Source organism: Cibotium barometz, chromosome 32, assembly GCF_041138505.1.
Source record: "Cibotium barometz isolate CiBa-2024 chromosome 32, ASM4113850v1, whole genome shotgun sequence".
Taxonomy (NCBI): domain Eukaryota; kingdom Viridiplantae; phylum Streptophyta; class Polypodiopsida; order Cyatheales; family Cibotiaceae; genus Cibotium; species Cibotium barometz.
The window spans coordinates 8,962,836-8,983,143 of NC_141077.1; the positions used below are offsets into that span (position 1 = coordinate 8,962,836).

The window sequence follows — 20,308 nt, forward strand, 5'->3', positions numbered from 1 at the left end:
GTGGATCTGAGTGTGTGCGTGCGCATGCATGCATGTGTGTGTTTGTGTGAGAGTGTGTGAGCGAGAGAAAGTGGAAGGCAATGTTTTATCAAAATTTTATGCAACTTTTCCCCTTCAACATAAGCATTCATGTGCCGCTTTCCCAACTATTTAAGGCTTCTTAATAATTTCTCTCTCTTAGATTTAGAGGTTTCTTCAAAATTTTATGGAGCTTCCTTCAACATAGGTGTTCATGTGCCTCTTTCCCAACTACTTAATCATTTGTCAACAATTTCCCAACTACTTAAGAATCTCTCTCTCTCTCTCTCTCTCTCTTTTTCTCAAGCATTAGATGGGACTCATGGGAGTCAACTATTTTATGTACACTTTCACAAGCATTAGATGGGAGTCAACATGCCTTAGATGGGAGTCAACATGCCGCTTTCCAAAACATTTAAGGCTTCTTACAAATTTCTCTCTTATGCAAAAAGTAGAAACATAGAAGGAAAAAAATAAATGCAAAAAGAATAATTTTTGGTCCAAGCAATAAGGTCCTTATTAGTAGGTGCCATGCTATGTATGTACTTTTCTAAAGCCATGAAATAATTGGGGTGGCTGTTACCAAGTGTCCCCTTCACCCTCAAACCAAATCGTGAGCTTTAAAAAATCGAAACGCAGAGAGACACACAGAGAAAGATGCTGCCCTACGCCAGCGTTGCAGAGGCGGAGGCAGTGCTGGGCGGCCGCCCTTTGTCCGGCGCCGAAACGCTCTGGCTCCGCCTCACGGGAGACGTCCCGGACGCTTCCCTCTACTACCTCAACGTCGTCTTCCTCTTCCTCATCTTCAACCTGGCCCCTCTCCCCACCCTTCTCCTGGACCTCTGGGCGCCTGCCTCCGCCGCCGCTCGCCGTTTCAAACTCCAGCCGGCCATCCACAACCCCCCAGACTCCATCTGGCGCTGCTACAAAACCGTCATGCTCACCTTTTTCGGGGTCGTCGTCCCCCTCCAGCTCCTCTCTTACCCCGTCGTCAAGGTAATACCAATCCACATTTTCCTTAGCATTTCTAATTTTCCTTTTCTTTCCCCTCATTTTTGTGGGGTATTTTGATTTTTTCGCTCATCCATGTTCTTAAAATCCCGTATCTTATCCCGTCAAAAATACAAGAATCTGCAGTGATCTGCTCGTTTTTGCATCAATTCACCCCTTTCCGTTTCTCTTATTTGGGAAAATGAAACAATAATAAAAAGAAGAGTTTGCAACAATCTGCTCATCCGTTTATGAATAATCCCCCCCGGAATTTGATTCCCTTTTTACCTTGCAGATCGGAGCCTCTCCCCTCCATTTCTTTTTCCTGAATCTATGTAAAAAAGGTTTTTTTTTTTGAAGAAAATGTTTCTTTCATGGCTTTCCATCCATATAATTGCGCTTTGCAGTTCATAGGCATCCGGACAAGCCTCCCCTTGCCCTCTGTTTGGGAGATCCTCGCTCAGCTCATCGTCTACATTGTGATCGAGGACTATGGGAACTATTGGGTACACAGATGGCTTCATTCTGAATGGGGATACAATAACATCCATTACATGCACCATCAGTTTACAGCACCTGTAAGCCTCGCTGCCCCTTATGCCCACTGGGCAGAGATCCTTTTATTGGGATTGCCATCCTTTGTAGGCCCTGCATTGGTGCCTGGACACATGGTCACTCTCTGGTTGTGGATTGCCCTTCGGCAGATTGAAGCCATTGACACTCACAGTGGGTGAGTTTTCATCTTTTCCATATACTTTATTTTTTTGTCTCATCTCTGTTGAAATCAGCAACACATGCATTTTGCTTTCATATGTTATAAGATAGCATGTGTGTTGCTCATGTGCGTGTGTGTATGAGCATCTTAATTTGGTTTTAATCTTTTTTGTTAGGATCTAATAATCTTATTGTTCTTCACTAGATATGAATTTCCTTGGGCACCAACAAAGCTGATTCCATTTTATGGAGGTTCTGAATACCATGATTATCACCATTTTGTGGGTGGCAAAAGCCAAAGTAATTTTGCATCGGTTTTCACTTATTGCGACTACATATATGGAACTGACAAGGTCAGTTTATTACTCCCTTATATGCAAAATTATTGAGCTTAGGTAGCCGTGGTTTTGGAGACTTTCTTTACTAAGCTCTTTTTTAAAAAGAGGAGCTATTTTTTTTTTCTTTCAAATGAGCGCGTTTCTGCTTCCCCTTCTGTCCTTTCCCTTAGCCCTTTTTACCCCCTTGCTTGCCTGCCCACCTAGTCCCTCTTCGTGGTTTCTTCCTTGAAGTATATCTTGACAGTTCATTAGTGCCTATTATCTTGAATGCATTTTTGGACTCGTATCAAAGTTTTGCTTCTACCATCAGATTCATGATGAAAGGCAATCCAAATGCCTTGAAGTTTGAGGAGTTGGTTTATGTGCTCTTGCCAGAAGAGCAATCCAGGCAAAACGGATCTGCCATGGTTTTGGAGACTTTCTTTACTAAGCTCTTTTATTTAAAGAGGAGCTAGTTTTTTTTTTCAGTGAGGCCCTCTCTCTTTTGTGTTTTTGCTTCCCTTTTTGTCCTTTCCCCTTGCCCTTTTTGTTCCCTTGTCCGCCTGCCCATCTATTCCCTCTTCGTGGCTTCTTCCCTGGAGTATACCCTGACAGTTCATTAGTGCCTATTGTCTTGAATGCATTGCCGGACTCGTATCAAAGTTTTGCTTCTACCATCAGACTCATGATGAAAGACGATTAAAATGCCTTGAGTTTGAGGAGTTGGTTTCTGTGCTCTTGCAAGAAGAGCAATCCAGGCAAAACAGATCTGCCATGCGTACAAGAGATTAGGCTTTTGCTGCTAGTCAATAAAGAGGTAAAGGTAAATCATTTCCTCATGGTAGTGTACAAGCCGAAATGAGAGTCATGGATAAGCATGCAGACAAGGAAGACGACAAGCCAAAGAAAAAGGGCAAATGCAACTATTGTGCTACAGAAGGAGAAAAAGAAAGACTCAGGTATGGCTGCAGTTGATGCGTCTCCATCTAATGGAGAAAACAAAGAATTTGTAAACTATGCACATGATGATTGGGCTTTCATTGTACAATGCAATTTTGACCCTTCGCATAAGAATGCATGCATGGCTGTTATAGATGTACATGTCTGGTATTTTGACAATGGTACTAGTAAGCACATGTAATTGTTTGGCCCTCCTAGCTCTATTTCATATGATGAAACCCATGCTGGGACATTAGATAGGTGGAAGAAGACATGGGGACAGGCTTCATAAGGTTTGATTACGAAAAAGCACCATTCTTGGTTAAAAAGCAAGAAAAAGCAAAAAGTCAAATAGGGTTGACTGTGAGCCAAGGGCACCATTGGAAAGAGGAGACTGAGCTGGACCAAAAAGCTGAAAGCCACTTTTTCAAAAAGCAGCTCTAGGGGCAAAAAGAAAGGCCCTGAAGCTAGAAAAGCAAAACAAGAACTTTTGACTAAAGTTGAGTAATATTTTGCTATTAAAAAGACCAAAGGTAAAGTAAAAGACAAAAGCATCACTTTTTGGCAAAAAACAAGGCTTTTTCAAGTATAAAAAGGCTTGAATCTCTATTGTAGCATCATGAAGGAGATCGTGGAGTGTGTGTGTGTGGGCATCATTATGATCATGGAAAGCTTCTTCTTCGCCATCAACATCTTCTCCAACTTGCTTTTCAGATGTATGGTCAGTCCTAGACTTGTATGGACATATGCATGGGCGATATGGACACGTGTACGGAGCTACAAGGACATGTACAAAGCTGTACGGACGTAAATTCCATAAATCCTAAAACTGCTCCAAAAATCCTAAAAATTGCTTTTTGGATGTTTTTATCGCCCAAAAACCATTAAAACAGGTTTTATATCAGTTTTCTTGCCAGAAAGAGCTTTTTCATGGTTTTCTTCATTGACAAGGTTATAGGAGTTGTGGAGATTACTCATGGGAACTTGGACTACTTGAACTTGGATTTGGACATGGATCTGGACTTGGACTTGCTTTGGACTTGGTTTTGGATTTGATTTGGACTTGGAACTTGGACTAGGATTCATTGGATTTGGATTTGGTACTAGCCCGGTGAGAGATACTTGTGGGTCATCCCCGTGGTGTGCATGGCATTAGAGATCTCGTGCCTCGACATCGACATCGACATCGACTTGGATATCCTACATCGGCATATCTGTTTGTTTTATATTCATTGATTGTATTGATCTTGGCCAGCGTGCGCATGGATTGTTCCTGAATAAATTCTTGAAAGGGGGCGGGGGTCTGTTCCCGCTCAATGTGGTGTACTGTGCAAGATCCCTATTCCCTTCTCTCTCTCCTCTCTCTCTATATCTTTATCTCTTGGACACATGGTTGAGTCTGTCATTGCACGCCCCGTTGGGCTTACGGTGGTATCAGAGCAGGATTTCTTTTGAAGAAACTTTCTTGGGGTGACAGAGCCATGTCGAGAGCAGAGGGATACCAAGGGCCTCATGAAGGGAATAACTAAGAGGCCGATCCTCCAGGACTTCAAGATGGGAACCATGGTCATCTGAAGAGTACCATGACTTTCAGAAGATGAGACGATTTCTCAAAGACGAAGAAGTCCTAGCTTGGAGAGCCAGGAAGGAAATGGACCAAAGAAGGGCTCAAATGTTTGAAGATTTCATCAAGGATCGAGCCACCAAAGCTGTAATGAAGTAGGTTTGGGTGCACATGGGGAATGGGGCCTAGGCACTTGGGCTTAGGGACTGAAACTGGCCTTCAGAAACTTGATGGGCGGTGAAACAAACACAAAACACTTCAACACCTTTGAGGACTTGGAAAAGGAAAACAAACAAGGGGAGCTAGAGTGCTCCTGCAAAAAGTACACGAACACCGATTGACCCCAATTCGCAGTGGCGTCCCTTGCGGTATTTCTTTCCTTGATTAAATTTGAGTACAAAGTACAACTTGTAGAATCTTCCACCAACAGGATCCCTTGTAGTTTCACCCAGGTCTTCCAAATCAGTGCTCAGCAAGCCTTACCCCATGTCTTCTTCATCAAGAGCCATTCGCAAAGCCTTAACCCGTGATCTTTGTCTTCAAAAAGCCTTCAAGCTAAGTGTTCGAGGTCTCGTACACACTCAAGGTTCAAGACTCGCTAGCCGGCACCTCTCATGCATCCTCGCTCTCTTGCAAGTCTACCTTGGTTGTGTCCTATGATCCAAGTCCTACCACTTGCTAGCCAAGACACTTTTCATAGCACCCTTGCTCTCTTCGTAAGGAGATGAAACCGGCTTTCAAAACAGCTTCCATCGTGGCCTTCCCATGGAGTGTTTTCTGAACCGAACACTGTAGCACTCCAGACGAATAGATTTTTGTCTCCATAAAGACTCATGCTGCAGTCCTCTGTGCGCCTGTAGGCAAAAAGCAAAAAGAACTTCTGTCCAGCCCACGCTTCTCTGCAGATTGCCGTTTCCCGTGGTTCAGCCCCTGCCCGCCACCTGCAAACTGCTGGGCTCCTTGTTGTTGCTGCCCGACCAGCCCACTGGTCGCCTAGAGAGAGCCCACGTGCAGTTGTAAACCTGTGCTTCCCTGCAACTCAGCCAGTCGACAGCTTTTTCCACGAGCCAAAGCAGCCGCCTGCAGCCCAGCACTTGCTTCCACAGGAGGGAAAAAGCAGTTCAGTCCGCCGGCCTGTTGCTAACAGGGAGAGAACGTGCTGTAGCCATGTGTGTCGCCTAAGGTCCTTGGCGACCAGCCATCCAAGAAGAAAAACCCCACGTCGGCTCTTCAACTCCCCCCCTTTTTAACAATAAGGAGGCGCCTCAAAAACAGCCTGCTTTTCTCCAAAAAGCAAAAACTAAAAGCAATAGCAAAGAGCACATCCTCCAAAAATATTATTATTTTTAAATCATCAAAGGTTATAAAACCTTGTAAACTTAACTCCTTTTGTCCCCTTCACACTTGGGGCTGTCCACACACGGGTTTCCTTCTCAATTCCAAATTGATGTCCTTTCACATTGTCCACCATGTCCCCGTGCCCACCTGCATAGTGTCCAGAGAAAAACACAGGGTCGTAACATACCCCCCTCTTGAAAAATAGCAAGCGTCCTTGATTGCACTCAATGGCACAGTAAGACATCTTATGAGCAAAGACTCCCCATATGACAAAAGCAATGGCCCTCAAGTGCATCTGGGTGATGAAACAATCATCCTGCATAATAAGGTCACACCGTCACGTCAAAGTGACAAACAACTCTTGCTTGTTTCTTTAGAACGTGCAGCAAAAGTCTAAAACCAAGTGGAAACACGTAACCTGTGTTAGCCAAAAACAAAACCATGCATCATTCTACATATGACACACATATGCATTCGCAAACAATATGCTCCTCAAAGTGCTCTACCTACTCTAAAGTAACAGTCTAAGGGCTGCTCATAAGCCTTACGCCCATGGACATCCCGCAGGACCCACGATTGGAGGTACAACATGAGCATATGAAAGCACTCAATGCATCCAAACAGTACATCCACTAAGTACTTCCCACATATGTCTCATGGCTATTCCGCAAGAGTCACACCTAGTGATGCATCCATGAACATAATAAAGTACATGATGTATCATACCAATATACATGCATCACACAACACAATCCAGAGTATTACCCAATGTATTCTCAATGGTACCAGGATCCAATGGCACCAGAATACAAAAATACATCAGAAAGTGTATGCATACATGCATAAATAGAGTTCGATCCATATATATATGAACCAAACGAACTCTAGAACTGCTCACAAGACTTATGCCCTCCATAGAGTCTTGAAGTGTTAGCTCAGGTTGTTGTGGACTTTGAGCTCAACCAAACCATGCCATTCCAACGGAGACCAACTCCACAAATAGCATTATCTCAATATCCAATTGACCAACACCCTAGTCAAGAACAGCCAGAACCATATGACAAAGATCAACATCCCAATCTTCCTTAGTCATACCTTAGTTCCAAAGGCAAAAACCATCTCTAGTTGCAGTTATAGTTCATGGTGCGGCCGACTGTGAACCATACCCAACTTTACCATCTCATGTGACTAGTACACAATATCATAGAAGTCCCATAAGCAGATGTACTGTCAGCTATCAGTACCTTCGAGCGACTCCTAGATGACAACTGAGCGTGTCTGTAACAAGGGAGCGGAGGTGCTACCCCCCTCTTGAGCATCAGGCAATACTCCAGACCCATGCTTTGCTGAACCTGAATGAGCCGTAACAAGAGTCGGCTCCAACTACCTTAGGTGAATCTGCTAAGTCACCCTCCTCCATCCACTTCGCCTCCATCGGTGAAAAATTATTGAACTTCACAGGATAGCGATGGGAAACTTTACCTCGTATCTTTCTTTCCTTATGTGCCAGTATCTGCTCAGGAATAAGAACCTCATCAAGTTCCTCCGCTTGCGTCTGAGCCTCATCTGATACATCCACAGGCACCCAAAACTTGTTTGTAAGCGCAAGTCCTCAATAAAGCATAGTAGATCACCACTGCTAAACATAGAAATAAGTTGCCTTCTGAACCCCATGAAGCCTCCGTGAAGATACCACCAGTGACAAAGTGTCAAATGCCATAGCCTTCAATCCATCTCTTGCACCATAACACTTCAATTGCTTCTTGTTCCTGGCTCACTATGTCACGATTGTGACGTGTTTATATATCAGATTCTCTCTTCATTGCTGATTACTATTGCAGATGCAAAGAGTTACCAGCCAAAGGGAACCCCTACCCTTGACTGGTTGCGACTCTTCGTCAAAGGATGTACCTCTTCATCGAATAGCCACATCTCTTCGACGAATGGTTGTATCCCTTAGTGAATGGTTGTGCCTCTACATCGACTGGACACATCCCTTAGCCTAAAAGTTGTACCCTTTCGTCTAAGGTCATGTCCTTTCATCAAAGGACATGCCTCTTCAAATGTGTCTCTTCTTTTCCTATATAAGAGACCTATTGTACTCAGTTTAATAACAACAAGTCAATTCAATCTTGTCTCAAGTGTTCTCCTGAAGGTTCTTGTTCTAAGTGAATTACTTGAGTAGTAATTAGTACACAATATGCAGGATTAACAACATAATCCTCACAGTGGTATCAGAGCAAATTTTTTTCCTACCCGTGGGTTGTGAAGCCCTCACCCTCTCCGCGGCACTCCCTTATCCACCTCTCCTTTCGGTGTTGTATGGAAGAAGCAGAGCGATGGTGGACTTGGCGTGAATCCTTGCTTGTAGTAATGTAAACAAGTACACAAGGTCTCACACCCATATACACGTATTGTGTGTCTAGCAGAGAGGGACCCCCTGCAGTATTTCGGGAATGCCCTCCCTCCCTGCTGTCGGTGGCGTTCGCAACATGGCAGGAACTGCCCCCTTCGCTGCTGACTATGGAGCCCCCCTCTCTTCGCCTTGGTTGCTGCCAATGGGCGCTCTTGTTTGCTGAGCGTGGCTGTCAGCCGCCTTACTATATGCTGAGCGTGGCTGAGCGTCACCTCCACTCATACTTTGTGTGCTACTATATGCAGTGACTGCTGGTTCAACACTGTTCGCAGCGACTCATTCGGCGATTTAGCCTTCGAAGCGTCACCTCCACTCGGCGATTCAGCTTTTGAAGCGTCACCTCCACTCGGCGACGGCCTTCGAAGCGTCAACCTTCAAAAAAAAAAAAACACCAATACACAACATTAATAAGTGTACTGCCACGTGGAATTCAAAAAAAAAAAAAACCCAAACAAACCCAACAGGCGTGCGTAACCGGCTGGGCGTGCGCTGGCCGCCCGTTTGGGATTTGCTGGTGTGAACAGCTACCGTGGGCGACTCGAAAACCACCACCCAGCTGTCAGGATGTCGCCTAGTTCTTACTCGCCTCCTTCTCTCCAGCGAATAGGGGCTCTTCTTCCTGGCTGTTCGTGGGTTTTCCTGGCTTTGCCCACACCACATACCTTGTGTGCTCTCGCCCCCTACGTGCATGCTTCATGGACAACTTCCCGGAGGAACCCGACATGCACATCTCTTACCTGAGTTACATCGACGAGATCCCCGAGGCTGTTCTTCCCGAACACAGCCCTCCTCGTGCCCTCACTCCGGATTCAGTGCCACTACCCGCCGATGTTGGGTGGATTCCAAGTCTTTCAGCCTCTCCTATCCCAGCATCCCCGGCCTCTCAGGTGTACTGCATTCATGTCAGCAGCCCGCATGTGACCGAACCCGACACTTGGGCGATTTGGACTATTTTCCTCACCTGCGAGCCACTGCATCTTACTCATTTCGAGTATTTTTTATCACGGTACCCGCAGTTGGCACACTTTCTTCCAGAGTGCAGTGTGGATGGCTTACGCAATGTCTCCTCCACGCGCCCTCCTGTGACATTTTACTGCGAGATCTTCGTCCCCGACTATACTCCATTATCTCCAGTGCCCAGTTCTTTGGAGGAAGCCAATGCAGTAACTTCGGAGGACGATCCCGACGAAGTGGAAGACCCCGACTTCGCGTACGAGGATCCTATTACTGCCTCTCCAGCAGCTGTTCCTTCCATTCTACATTTCGGGTGGACCTTTCCTGCTTCACCACAGTACTCTCTCTGAGTGCTTCAGATGTCGACGTCGCACGACAACGTGCCACCCGCCGATCCTCAGATGGAAGCCTTGCTGATAACTACTCTCCAACAACAGATGGAGGACTTGCAAAAGGCATTTTTCAACGGAATGGCATCAATGAGATCCCAGATGGACGACATGCAGCAGCGGCACCAACATCAGCGCGAGGGATCCAGGAAGTCCCAGCGAGCGCATCGTTCGCATTCTCCACAGTCATCATCATCATCCTCGGTGGGCCAGCAGGACGATCCCTTACCTCCTCACGATCCAACTGCCGAGGTAGACAATGCTGAACTTAAACTTTTATATAAATTAATGATCACAGCACAAACACGAAAGATGGACATCAAGTTACCCGAGCCCTACAATGGCCGCCGTGATAAGCGGTTAATCGATCATTGGCTCTACAAAATGGAGGTTTATTTCTCGAATACTGAATTGCCCGAGAACAAAAAGGTGGCATTGGCCAGTACCCTCTTGAAGGATACCGCCTTCCTCTGGTGGCGACGCAGGATTGCAGATGGCAAGTCTACTCCAACGTGGGATAAATTCCGGCGTGCTCTTCGCAAGGCTTTTGAGCCTGCAAATGCGAATTTTCATGCCAGGTCTTCTCTCCGCCGCCTGAGTCAAACTGGCTCCATGGCCGCGTACATCTCAGAGTTTCAAAAATTGGCTCTGGAGATAGAGACACTCAGCCCCTCTGACCAGCTTCACAGCTTCATTGACGGGCTTGAACCCACAATCCAAGACGAAGTCCATAAGTATAATCCTGCCACCCTGGATGAAGCAATCTCGTATGTGGAGCGCATCAGTGATTACCGGCGTCCTCCCAGGAATATTTCCTCCGGCGCCCGTTCCTTCCAGCGGAATCGATCCAATGGGACTAGCCAACCCCAGCGTCCTAATTCTGGACAACCCAACTCTCGGCGACCATATTCTGGACAACAGTCCTTCCGGCCGCGATTTTCCGGGCAAACTTCCGCGTCAAATGCAGGATCCTCTCAGACTGAATCCTCTGGCAGCAGCAGAAACCGAGATCGGTCTCGACAGGATCGTCGCAACAATGATCGGCACAATTTCAAGCGAGAACCCTCTTCAGGACAGCAAACCTCTTCATCAACTGCCCCTTCATCCCAACCTAGTCGCCCAGGCCTCTGCACAATTTGTTCTGGCGATCACCGGTGGTATGAATACCCTCAACGTCCTAAACCCTCCAATACTTGGCGCAATTCTCAAGTGGACAGTTGTCACCATGCTGATCATGACCCGCCTCCTGTGACAGATGAGAACAAACAGATGGCTTGTTCTGTTCGCGTTTCGGAGTTTGTCAGTACCCTGATGCTTAATGGCCAAAGTACCAACCCTGTTCCGGTGAATCTTTCCAAACAGGTCCTTAGTCTTCTTGGCTTCATTGGCGACCATCCCATCAATGTGCTGGTGGACAGTGGCTGTTCCACTAATTTTGTGGGCACTTCTTTGGTTCATAAGCTTCGCCTACAGACCCGACATTTTGTGGATGCTTTTCAAGTGGAGCTTGCTGATGGTTCCTTCCTTAATTGTAACCAAAAGGTGCAACAGCTCCAGTTCCAGATTCAAGATTACCAGGATAACCTTAATTTTTCAGTGATGCCGTTGTCACATTATGACATGATATTGGGACAATCTTGGCTGTATCGATATGATCCGGTGATCAGCTTTCGTTTCCATTCAATCCAATTATATCATAATGGTCGAGAGCTGGAACTTCATGGCCTTTTCAGTGCCAAACCCATCACCATTGTTTCTGCCCTGCAAGTCAAACGTCTCGTTCGCAAACGTGACAGTGCAACATCCTTGGTCATGTTACGGGAGATTGAAGCAGAAACTAGTGAGCAATCTCAAGCCTCGTCATCAACTACTGCTTACTTGGAGCAACCCTTCTTCAGGCCTTTTCAGGATTTGTTTCCGAATGATCTTCCGACGACATTGCCTCCTCGTCGTCCTGTGGATCACCCGATTGATCTTATCCCAGGTCAACCTCCTCCAACCGAGCTCCTTACCGTGTTTCTTACTCTGAATCTCAGGAGATACAAAAGCAATTACAGGAGTTGCTGGATAAAGGTCACATCCGTCCCAGCAAAAGTCCCTTCGGAGCCCCGGTTTTACTTGTCAAGAAGAAGGATGGATCAATGCGGCTTTGCATTGATTACCGAGCTCTCAACAAGCTGACAATCAAGAACAAATTTCCTTTACCTCGCATCGATGAATTGTTCGACCAACTGCTTGGTGCTAAGGTGTTTTCCAAGATTGATTTAAAGTCCGGCTATCATCAAATTCGTATCCGTAATGGTGATGAATACAAGACAGCCTTTCGGACAAAATATGGCCATTATGAATTCTTGGTCATACCTTTTGGGTTAACCAATGCCCCGGCCACTTTCATGACCCTGATGAATGAAATTTTTGGGCCCTACTTGGATAAGTTCGTGATCGTTTACCTTGATGATATTCTGGTTTTTAGCCGATCTATGGTCGATCACAAAGAACATTTACAAATAGTCTTTGAAGTACTACGCAACAATGTGCTGTACATCAACAAAAAGAAGAGCGAATTTTTTCAAAAACCATGTGGAATATCTTGGTCACATCATTTCTGCTAATGGGTCATGAAAGTGGCCGGGGGCATTGGTTAAATTTTTCTCTTGAGCTTCATCTTTAGCTTTTGCTCTTCACCTCATATAGGCAAAGACATACAATCCTGCACTGTCTCTTGCATTGCCTTTTCACTGTCCACATATTGAAGCTTTTGATGTGACAAAAAACCACGGGCTCGCCTCCTTGAGAAAGTAGACGATATCCCGGAAATGGAACCATGAAACTGGCCTTCAGAAACTTGATGGGCGGTGAAACAAACACTCGCACACAAAACACTTCAACACCTTTGAGGACCTGGAAAAGGAAAACAAACAAGGGGAGCTAGAGTGCTCCTACAAAAAGTACACGGACACCGATTGGCCCCAATTCGCAGTGGCGCCCCTTGCGGTATTTCTTTACTTGATTAAATTTGAGTACAAAGTACAACTTGTAGAATCTTCCACCAATAGGATCCCTTGTAGTTTCACCCATGTCTTCCAAATGAGTGCTTAGCAAGCCTTACCCCATGTCTTCTTCATCAAGAGCCATTCACAAAGCCTTAACCCTTGATCTTTGTCTTCAAAAAGCCTTCAAGCTAAGTGTTCGAGGGCCTCGTACACACTCAAGGCTCAAGACTGGCTAGCCGGCACCTCTCATGGCACCCTCGCTCTCTTGCAAGTCTACCTTGGTTGTGTCCCATGATCCAAGTCCTACCACTTGCTAGCCAAGACACTTTTCATAGCACCCTTGCTCTCTTCGTAAGGAGATGAAACCGGCTTTCAAAACACCTTCCATCGCGGCCTTCCCATAGAGTGTTTTCTGAACCAAACACTGTAGCACTCCAGACGAACAGATTTTTGTCTCCATAAAGGCTCACGCTGCAGTCCTCTGTGCGCCTGTAGCCATAAAGCAAAAAGAGCTTCTGTCCAGCCCACGCTTCTCTGCAGATTGCCGTTTCCTGTGGTTCAGCCCCTGCCCGCCACCTGCAAACTGCTGGACTCCTTTGTTGCTGCTCCACCAGCCCACCAATCGCCTAGAGAGAGCCCACGTGCAGCTGTAAACCTGCGCTTCCCTGCAACTCAGCCAGTCGACGGCTTTTTCCACGAGCCAAAACAGCTGCAGCCCAGCACTTGCTTCCACGAGAGAGAGAGAGAGAAAGCAGTTCAGTCCGCCGGCCTGTTGCTAAGAGGGAGAGAACGTGCTGTAGCCATGTGTGTCGCCTAAGTTCCCTGGCGATCATCCAAGAAGAAAAACCCCACGTTGGCTCTTCAACTCTCCCCCCTTTTTAACAATAAGGAGGCGCCTCAAAAACAGCCTGCTTTTCTCCAAAAAGCAAAAACTAAAAGCAATAGCAAAGAGCGCATCCTCCAAAAATATTATTATTTTCAAATCATCAAAGGTTATAAAACCTTATAAACTTAAATCTTTTTGTCCCCTTCACACTTGGGGCTGTCCACACATGGGTTTCCTTCTCAATTCCAAATTGATGCCCTTTCACACTGTCCACCATGTCCTCGTGCCCACCTGCATATTGTCGAGAGAAAAACACAGGGTCGTAACAGGGACATTTACATGTGTACTTTTAGGGGGTCCTATATGAGGCATAGTGCTGATGGACATTGTATCCTTTTTGATCATTATACTTTCATGAGTACTCTTACTCTTTGGAGCTCTAAGCTTCCATGGTGGACTTCTCTCTCTTGAGAAGCTATGTGTGTACTCCATTATGAGTGCAATAGGTGTTACTCCCTATGATGAGTGGGACGTGTGTACTCCATGCTAATGAGTGCAATCCTTAGGTTTCTTTCATTGCATTGGTATCAGAGCTCTTGGCTTAGATCCCTAGGATCAGAGTTCTTGGCTTAAATCCTTGCTTAGGGAGTGATTAGTGATAATCATTTTCGAATTATGCTAAATCTAATTTTTAGAATACTTTTTCTTGATCTTGATTAATGATAATCATTTTCAGATTATTGTTAATCTAGTTTTTTGAAATGCATTTTCTTAATCTTGATTAGTATTAATCATTTTCGGAATTGATTTTCACACAGTTTTCAGATTTGCTAATTTCTTGTTTGACAAGATTAGCAAAGAAATTTCTGTTAATCATTTTCGAATTTGCATTAAACACTGTTTTCAAGACCCTAATCTAGTTTATTGTTTGATTTCTTGAACTTGTTGATCTTCTTGATCTTGATTTTCTTGATCTAGATTTTCTTGATTTTCGAATTAGGATTTACAGAGATTTTAGCAACCAACATTGAGGGATTTTCTTGCATTATCTTGCTTAGAGAGCTTAAAGTTCCAATTATTAATCCATTAAGTCTCTATTTTTGTCCTATTTTTCAAAATCTTGGAGTTCTTGGAGCAGATTTACAAGAAGTTTGGTTGCTGAAGCAGTTTTGCAGAAATTTCATTGCAGTTTTCAAAGACTGGTGTAGACTGTGCAGAGTATTCAGATTGCAGAGTTTATGCAGAGTACAGTTTGCAGAAATCAAGATTGCTGTGTAGAAATTTGATACAGTTTTAAGAAAGCGTGCAAAATCTTGGTACAGATTTCAAGATTATGTGCATTTGACACAGATTTTCAAGGTTTGGTGCAAATCTACAGTGTAGAACAGAGCAATTTACAAATTATGCAAAGTTTATTATGTTGAAATCAAATCTTGACACAAAAATAGAACAGTAAGTGATTCTTAATCAAATCTTTCTAATCTTGATACTTTCTTGCAAAGAAGATAGACAGAGATTACGAATCTGTTGGAGTAGCACAATCTACACAGATTAGCATAAATCTTGATGTATTAGAAGTAAATAAAGCAAGAAAAGTGTTGAGAAAACACTGTTTACAATATTTTAGCACATTGCCATCAAGAAGATGTACAACATGTTGTTCTATTACAGATTTGAGCATTAGTATTGTGCAGAAAGCATATTGATAACTAGTTGATGCAAAAGTATACAAGTGTTACAATTTCGAGTGCAGAAATCCAAAAAGTTTGTTGATTAACACTGTTTGCAAGTATGGCCGTGCTGGGAATTGAACCCAGTCCACTGGTGTGAGCCAGTGTGTCCCATACACCACAAGGTTCTTTCAACTTGCATACAAGGTTCCTTGAGTGTGAAGATCTCTTACAGATTTTGTAAAGAAACCAGTTCTGTGAAAGAAAAGGCTATCAAGAAACAGAGCATAGTAAAGAACTCCTATGCAGATGGATAAAGAAGTGTGTAGAGTTTAAATCTTTTGCAAAAGTTCAAACTCACACGGTTTTTAGTGCAGTTTTGAAACAACTTCATTGCCTTGGAGTTGGTTCAAAGCTTAGCATTGTAGTACTTGTTTCAAATTCTCTTACAGAGTTGAGAAATCCTGAACCAAGACAAACAGACTACATCGATTGCAGTCAGAGTACACATAAGCATTCTATGACAACAATCTCACACTGGTACATGCAAGGTCTACAAGTTCACATCACACACATGAGAGTCTTTAGGATCAATGTTGATGGAGAGCCCTCGGCTACCCAGCATTGAGCGTGTATGAACAAGCATAGACCTAACTTGCAAGAGCTAACATGCTAGTTGTAGCAAGCAGAGAACTTAGAGTTGAACAAGCACTGAAGGGTGAGAAGCTACAACAAATAGAGTTGGGCAAGACAAAAAAGAAAACACATTAGTGTCACAACTACTCTAAAACAGACACAAAGATCATCCTCAAACTATTTGGAGATCAAGCAGCAAGGTAGATTTGGATCAACTAACAACTGAGTGGATCAATGCAGATTTGGACAGAAGAGAAGCATCGCCTACAGCATTGCAGGCACAAGCTCAACATAATCACTCCAAAATTGACCTCCGTCAGAGGAACCTTATCATAATCCAAAACTGCCCCCGTCAATCGTGCAGCTGTTGCAGTGAAGTATCATACCACCGTCAGTCCTGTAGCTGCTGGTGTTTGCCCATCGCCACGAGATCTCCCCAGAGTTCGCTTACGTCTCCCCACGTGTTTCACTACAAGCAGCAGAACAGTGTTCCTTAATCTCCCCACGCGTTTCACTACAAGCAGCAGTACAGTGTTCGCGTACGTCTCCCCACGCATTTCACTGCATCGCTGTTCTAGCACACATAGCAACGCGCGAGCTCGTGAGCCACACATCGCACTTGGAGGACTTGAGAATTATGCACCATGGAGAAGCCATGTGTTACCCTCCGCAAGGCGTGAGCTTGTGAGTCGTTTATTACATGCATATACACTGCCACACACAGGCTATCCAAAAATAAAAATAAAAAAAACAAGCTGCGTCACATGATACAGCAAAAAGTTACGCATAGTTTGGATTTAAGTGTTAGTTCAGATTTCAGCAACAACAGATTGCAACTGCAACGTACACTCCAGGCACACAGGCGTTCAGCACATAGGCGTGGTATTTCGGAAAAAAAAAAATGCAGCATCACGAAGCTTAAGTGCTCTTTGCTTGCTGTTACAAAGAGGGAGCGAGAGAGAGAGAGAGCTCTCTCAGTTGTGGCTGCGTGTGAAGGAAGGAGGAGGAGAAAAAAGAACGTTCTCAGTTGTGGTTGCGTGTGAAGGAGGAAGAAGGAGAGAAAGAATGTGTGGTCTTTTATTCTTTCTATCATCTTTTACTAACTCTATTCTCACTTACATCTCCACCCTTTATCTACTTCACATCTTGTCCCTTCATTTTTTGGGTTTTCATACTAGCCCATCTTGCCCATTTTGCAGCTTGTTTCAATGTAGCTTTTGCCGTGCTCTTGTGCCGAAGTATTTTCACGGGTTCCTTCTTTGGATTTGGGTTTTTGTTTTTGAGCTTGCCGATCGTTCACTCGCGCATTTTGGCCCTTATTCATGCGCACACTTTCGGCTATTTAGTGTATTTTGGGCATTCACATGCGCATCTTGGTTCTTGTTTAGTGTATTTTGGGCGTTCACATGCGCATCTTGTTCTTTATTCGTGCACGGGTGGTCATTCTAAGTATTTTAGTTATTGTTTTAGCTTTTGCTCACGTGCGGGTGGCCATTTGAGCATATTGGTGTTTTTTTTTCCATACACGATGTGGGATTCTTGAGCACATTTAGAGGTGTTTCCACACTCTTGGGCTTTGGCGGGACGACATGGGTATCCATTACTACGTCTACCCCGCCTACGATCGCCATGCTACCCTCCATCATCGTCGACATCACTATGTCTCCATCCTAGACATTGATCGTGCGGCATCTACTCATACCCTATCACTCTGTCTTTATGTCCGTCATCTTGATTTGCCATTTCAGGTGAGGAGTTGCATATCATACATACATTTGGCACATCGCGGCTTCAACCTCTAGATCCTTCTTCATCGACATCATGCTATGATGACACATCATATTCATGTCACATATGGATGTTTGAGCGTCAGATGTTACCTAGCCAGTTTAGACACTTATTTGATGAGGAAGATGTCTGTGCTAGATGGTCTAGACGTCTTACACATGGTGATTTTGATGAGGATCTATGTGGTTATCTTTACATGGATGGTTCGGCATTGCTTGCATGGGATGATGTATGTGGGGACTTGATTGAGTGTCCTACATTTGTGAGCAGAGATGACTATATACCTGAGGATGGGTATCATTATGACATGCTTTCAGTGGATGATGATGTGGATAGTGATGATGATTATCATGTTGATGATGATATTGATGTTGACATCAGACACATGTACACATGGTGATGGTCATACACACATGTGATGACATTGATGTATCACACCTACATACTATGATGATGTATCATGCACACACACATGATGATATTGATGTATCGCACACACATACACATGATGATAGTGATACACGTGCACATGATGCCGTTGACACATATACACATGATGATGATGTATGTGATAGTGATACTGAGAGTGATGTGTGAGTCAGATTATGTGGGCATGATCTTGATGGGAGGAATGGCAGCGAGCATTTCGAGCATTGTGATTATTGATACGCCTATGTGTACCTACTTTCCAACGGATCATAGTGATGCATTGCCCGATCATAGTGATGCATTAGACTATCATGGGGATCATCTCTTGACTAGTAATGCATCCATTGCAATGTGTGAGATTCGGGATGACACTTCACATGTTGATGAGCACATCATAGACCATGAGGAGCATGGACTCGAGGTTCTAGTATTAGATGTGTTAGGCTACTCCTCTAGAGTTGTCACATGTGGAGAGATTTCGGATATGACCCCAAGTCGAACAGGCCGACCAGTAGCACTTAGGGGTATAAATACCCAGATCAAAAATCAGTCAAAGCATCTCATGATTCACAAAGGTTGCTGTGTTCCAAGGGCCAGGACAGCCAAGGAGAAGGTGCTCAACCATGGTGAAGACGTGCAAGTCAAGAACCAGTCTTTATTTTCAAATTTACATCATTCTAATAAAGCAAATACACCATTCATGGTGGGGGTCCTACACCAGTCTAGACCAATGTTTTCACACACTAAGCGGAACCGAGGTGTGAACGGGGATTTTCCACAGAAGAAAATTGGAGCATTTGCTGGCAAAGTTTGGCCTGAAAGATGGCTATGCAGCATGAGCACCATGGGATTCTTATCAATAAAGTGACTTATAATGTTTATAAGTTAGTGTTTTCACAACGTATTAATATTTTGCGCATCCACAGGTGGACAAAAGGAGGTGCCTACATGAAACTTGGGCTACAAGCCAAGAAAAGCATAAAAGTTGATATTTTTGGGCTAAAACTTGGAGTACAAGCCAAGAAAAGCATAAAGTTGATATTTTGGGCCAAGCCAAGAAAAGCATAAAGTTGATATTTTTGGGCAAGTTCACCTATTTTGGGCAAAAAGGGAAAAGTGCTGCAAATATACCTACTCGAACTCTATTAAAGCAAGGATTGGGGCTGTTTTTGCCATGCGCATCCCTCTTGGAGTGTTTCTCTCTCTCTCTCTCTCTCCTCTACTGGCCGACTGCAGATTTTCTCTCTCTTCTCTCTTGCGCTGGCCGTACAGCAGCTCCTGGTGATGATCTCTTGCGCTGGCCGTCCAGCAGGCAGTTCTGTCTCTCGTTTGGCCTTGTCATGGACAGATTTGGGCCTGTTTATGGAGCATAATTTTGGGGCTGATTTGAGAGCTCTTTTGGAGCTGATTTGGCACGAAATTTGGGACTGTTTTGGGCTCCGTACCGGACTGCTACATGGACTGATTATGGGACTGTTTTGAGACAGTTTTTGGGATGGCTTTTAGTGCTGTGTTTATATCTTGACACTAGATAGATATCTGGGCAAGAGTTGTGCTGATGCCTTGTGGAAAATCGGGTGTTGTATGCACCCGCACCTTGGTATCATGTAAAAGCTTCTGTGTGAATAAGTAGTTCCTATGGGGGGCCGGCCGTTCCGGCTAAGTGTGGTGTTATTGTATTTTATATTGTTCTTTTGCTGTGATATTATGCTCTGTGTCTGGTATTTGAAGTGTTGGTGTATTATTGTTGTTCTGGGTCCCCTTCCCTGTTTGTGACAATTGAAGTTACTGATTCTTCCATCGAGCTTCTGCATGTTACACCTGCGGCATATCCTAAGAGAAAATCCTACCCCTCCCATATCTGCTCTATCTTGCTGCATATCTCAGAGTCCTAGATGAGGTTGTTAGGATCCGAGTGCTCAAGTGTCTGTCCTGCCTCCAAGGATTCTTCAGGGACAAAATAACCAGAGCATGATTGGAGAAAGTAGTGCTTGCCAAAATATCGATCATGCTCCCATGACCGCAAGCCCACTCATCCACATAGAATCTATCAAGTCTTGAAAGATTGGGGTCAGTGCTCCTCCTATCAGACCTCAAGAAGCACAGACTTCCGGGGCTGCGTCCAACCCCAAGAGCCAGGATCAGCTCCTCCCAAGCACAGTACTCTAAGCCAGAAACTATAGCCATGCCTCCTCCTAGTCTATCGTTTGCTGACTCTATCATGTTAAAGTTCCCACCCATACACCAAAAGTCGGGCTGTGTAAGGGACTGACGAACTATACTCCAGGAGGTGGCTTTGCCTACAGCGGCATTCAGAGCATATACAT

At 44.5% G+C, this 20,308-nt stretch overlaps 1 protein-coding gene across 2 annotated transcripts in view; it reads left to right on the plus strand.

The window, feature by feature from the left end:
- The first annotated feature begins 576 nt into the window (after positions 1-576).
- Positions 577-20,308, plus strand: part of LOC147619788 (very-long-chain aldehyde decarbonylase GL1-10-like) — a 48,983-nt gene continuing 29,251 nt past the window's right edge. Inside the window, exons 1-3 of one of the 2 annotated variants that reach the window (XM_086825623.1) lie at positions 577-1,014; positions 1,416-1,738; positions 1,928-2,075. In XM_086825623.1, coding sequence (XP_086681749.1) covers positions 676-1,014; positions 1,416-1,738; positions 1,928-2,075 — 810 coding nt within the window. In that variant the 5' untranslated portion in view covers positions 577-675. The remainder of the gene's footprint in view (positions 1,015-1,415; positions 1,739-1,927; positions 2,076-20,308) is intronic. The other variant, XM_086825624.1, reaches the window with a different exon arrangement.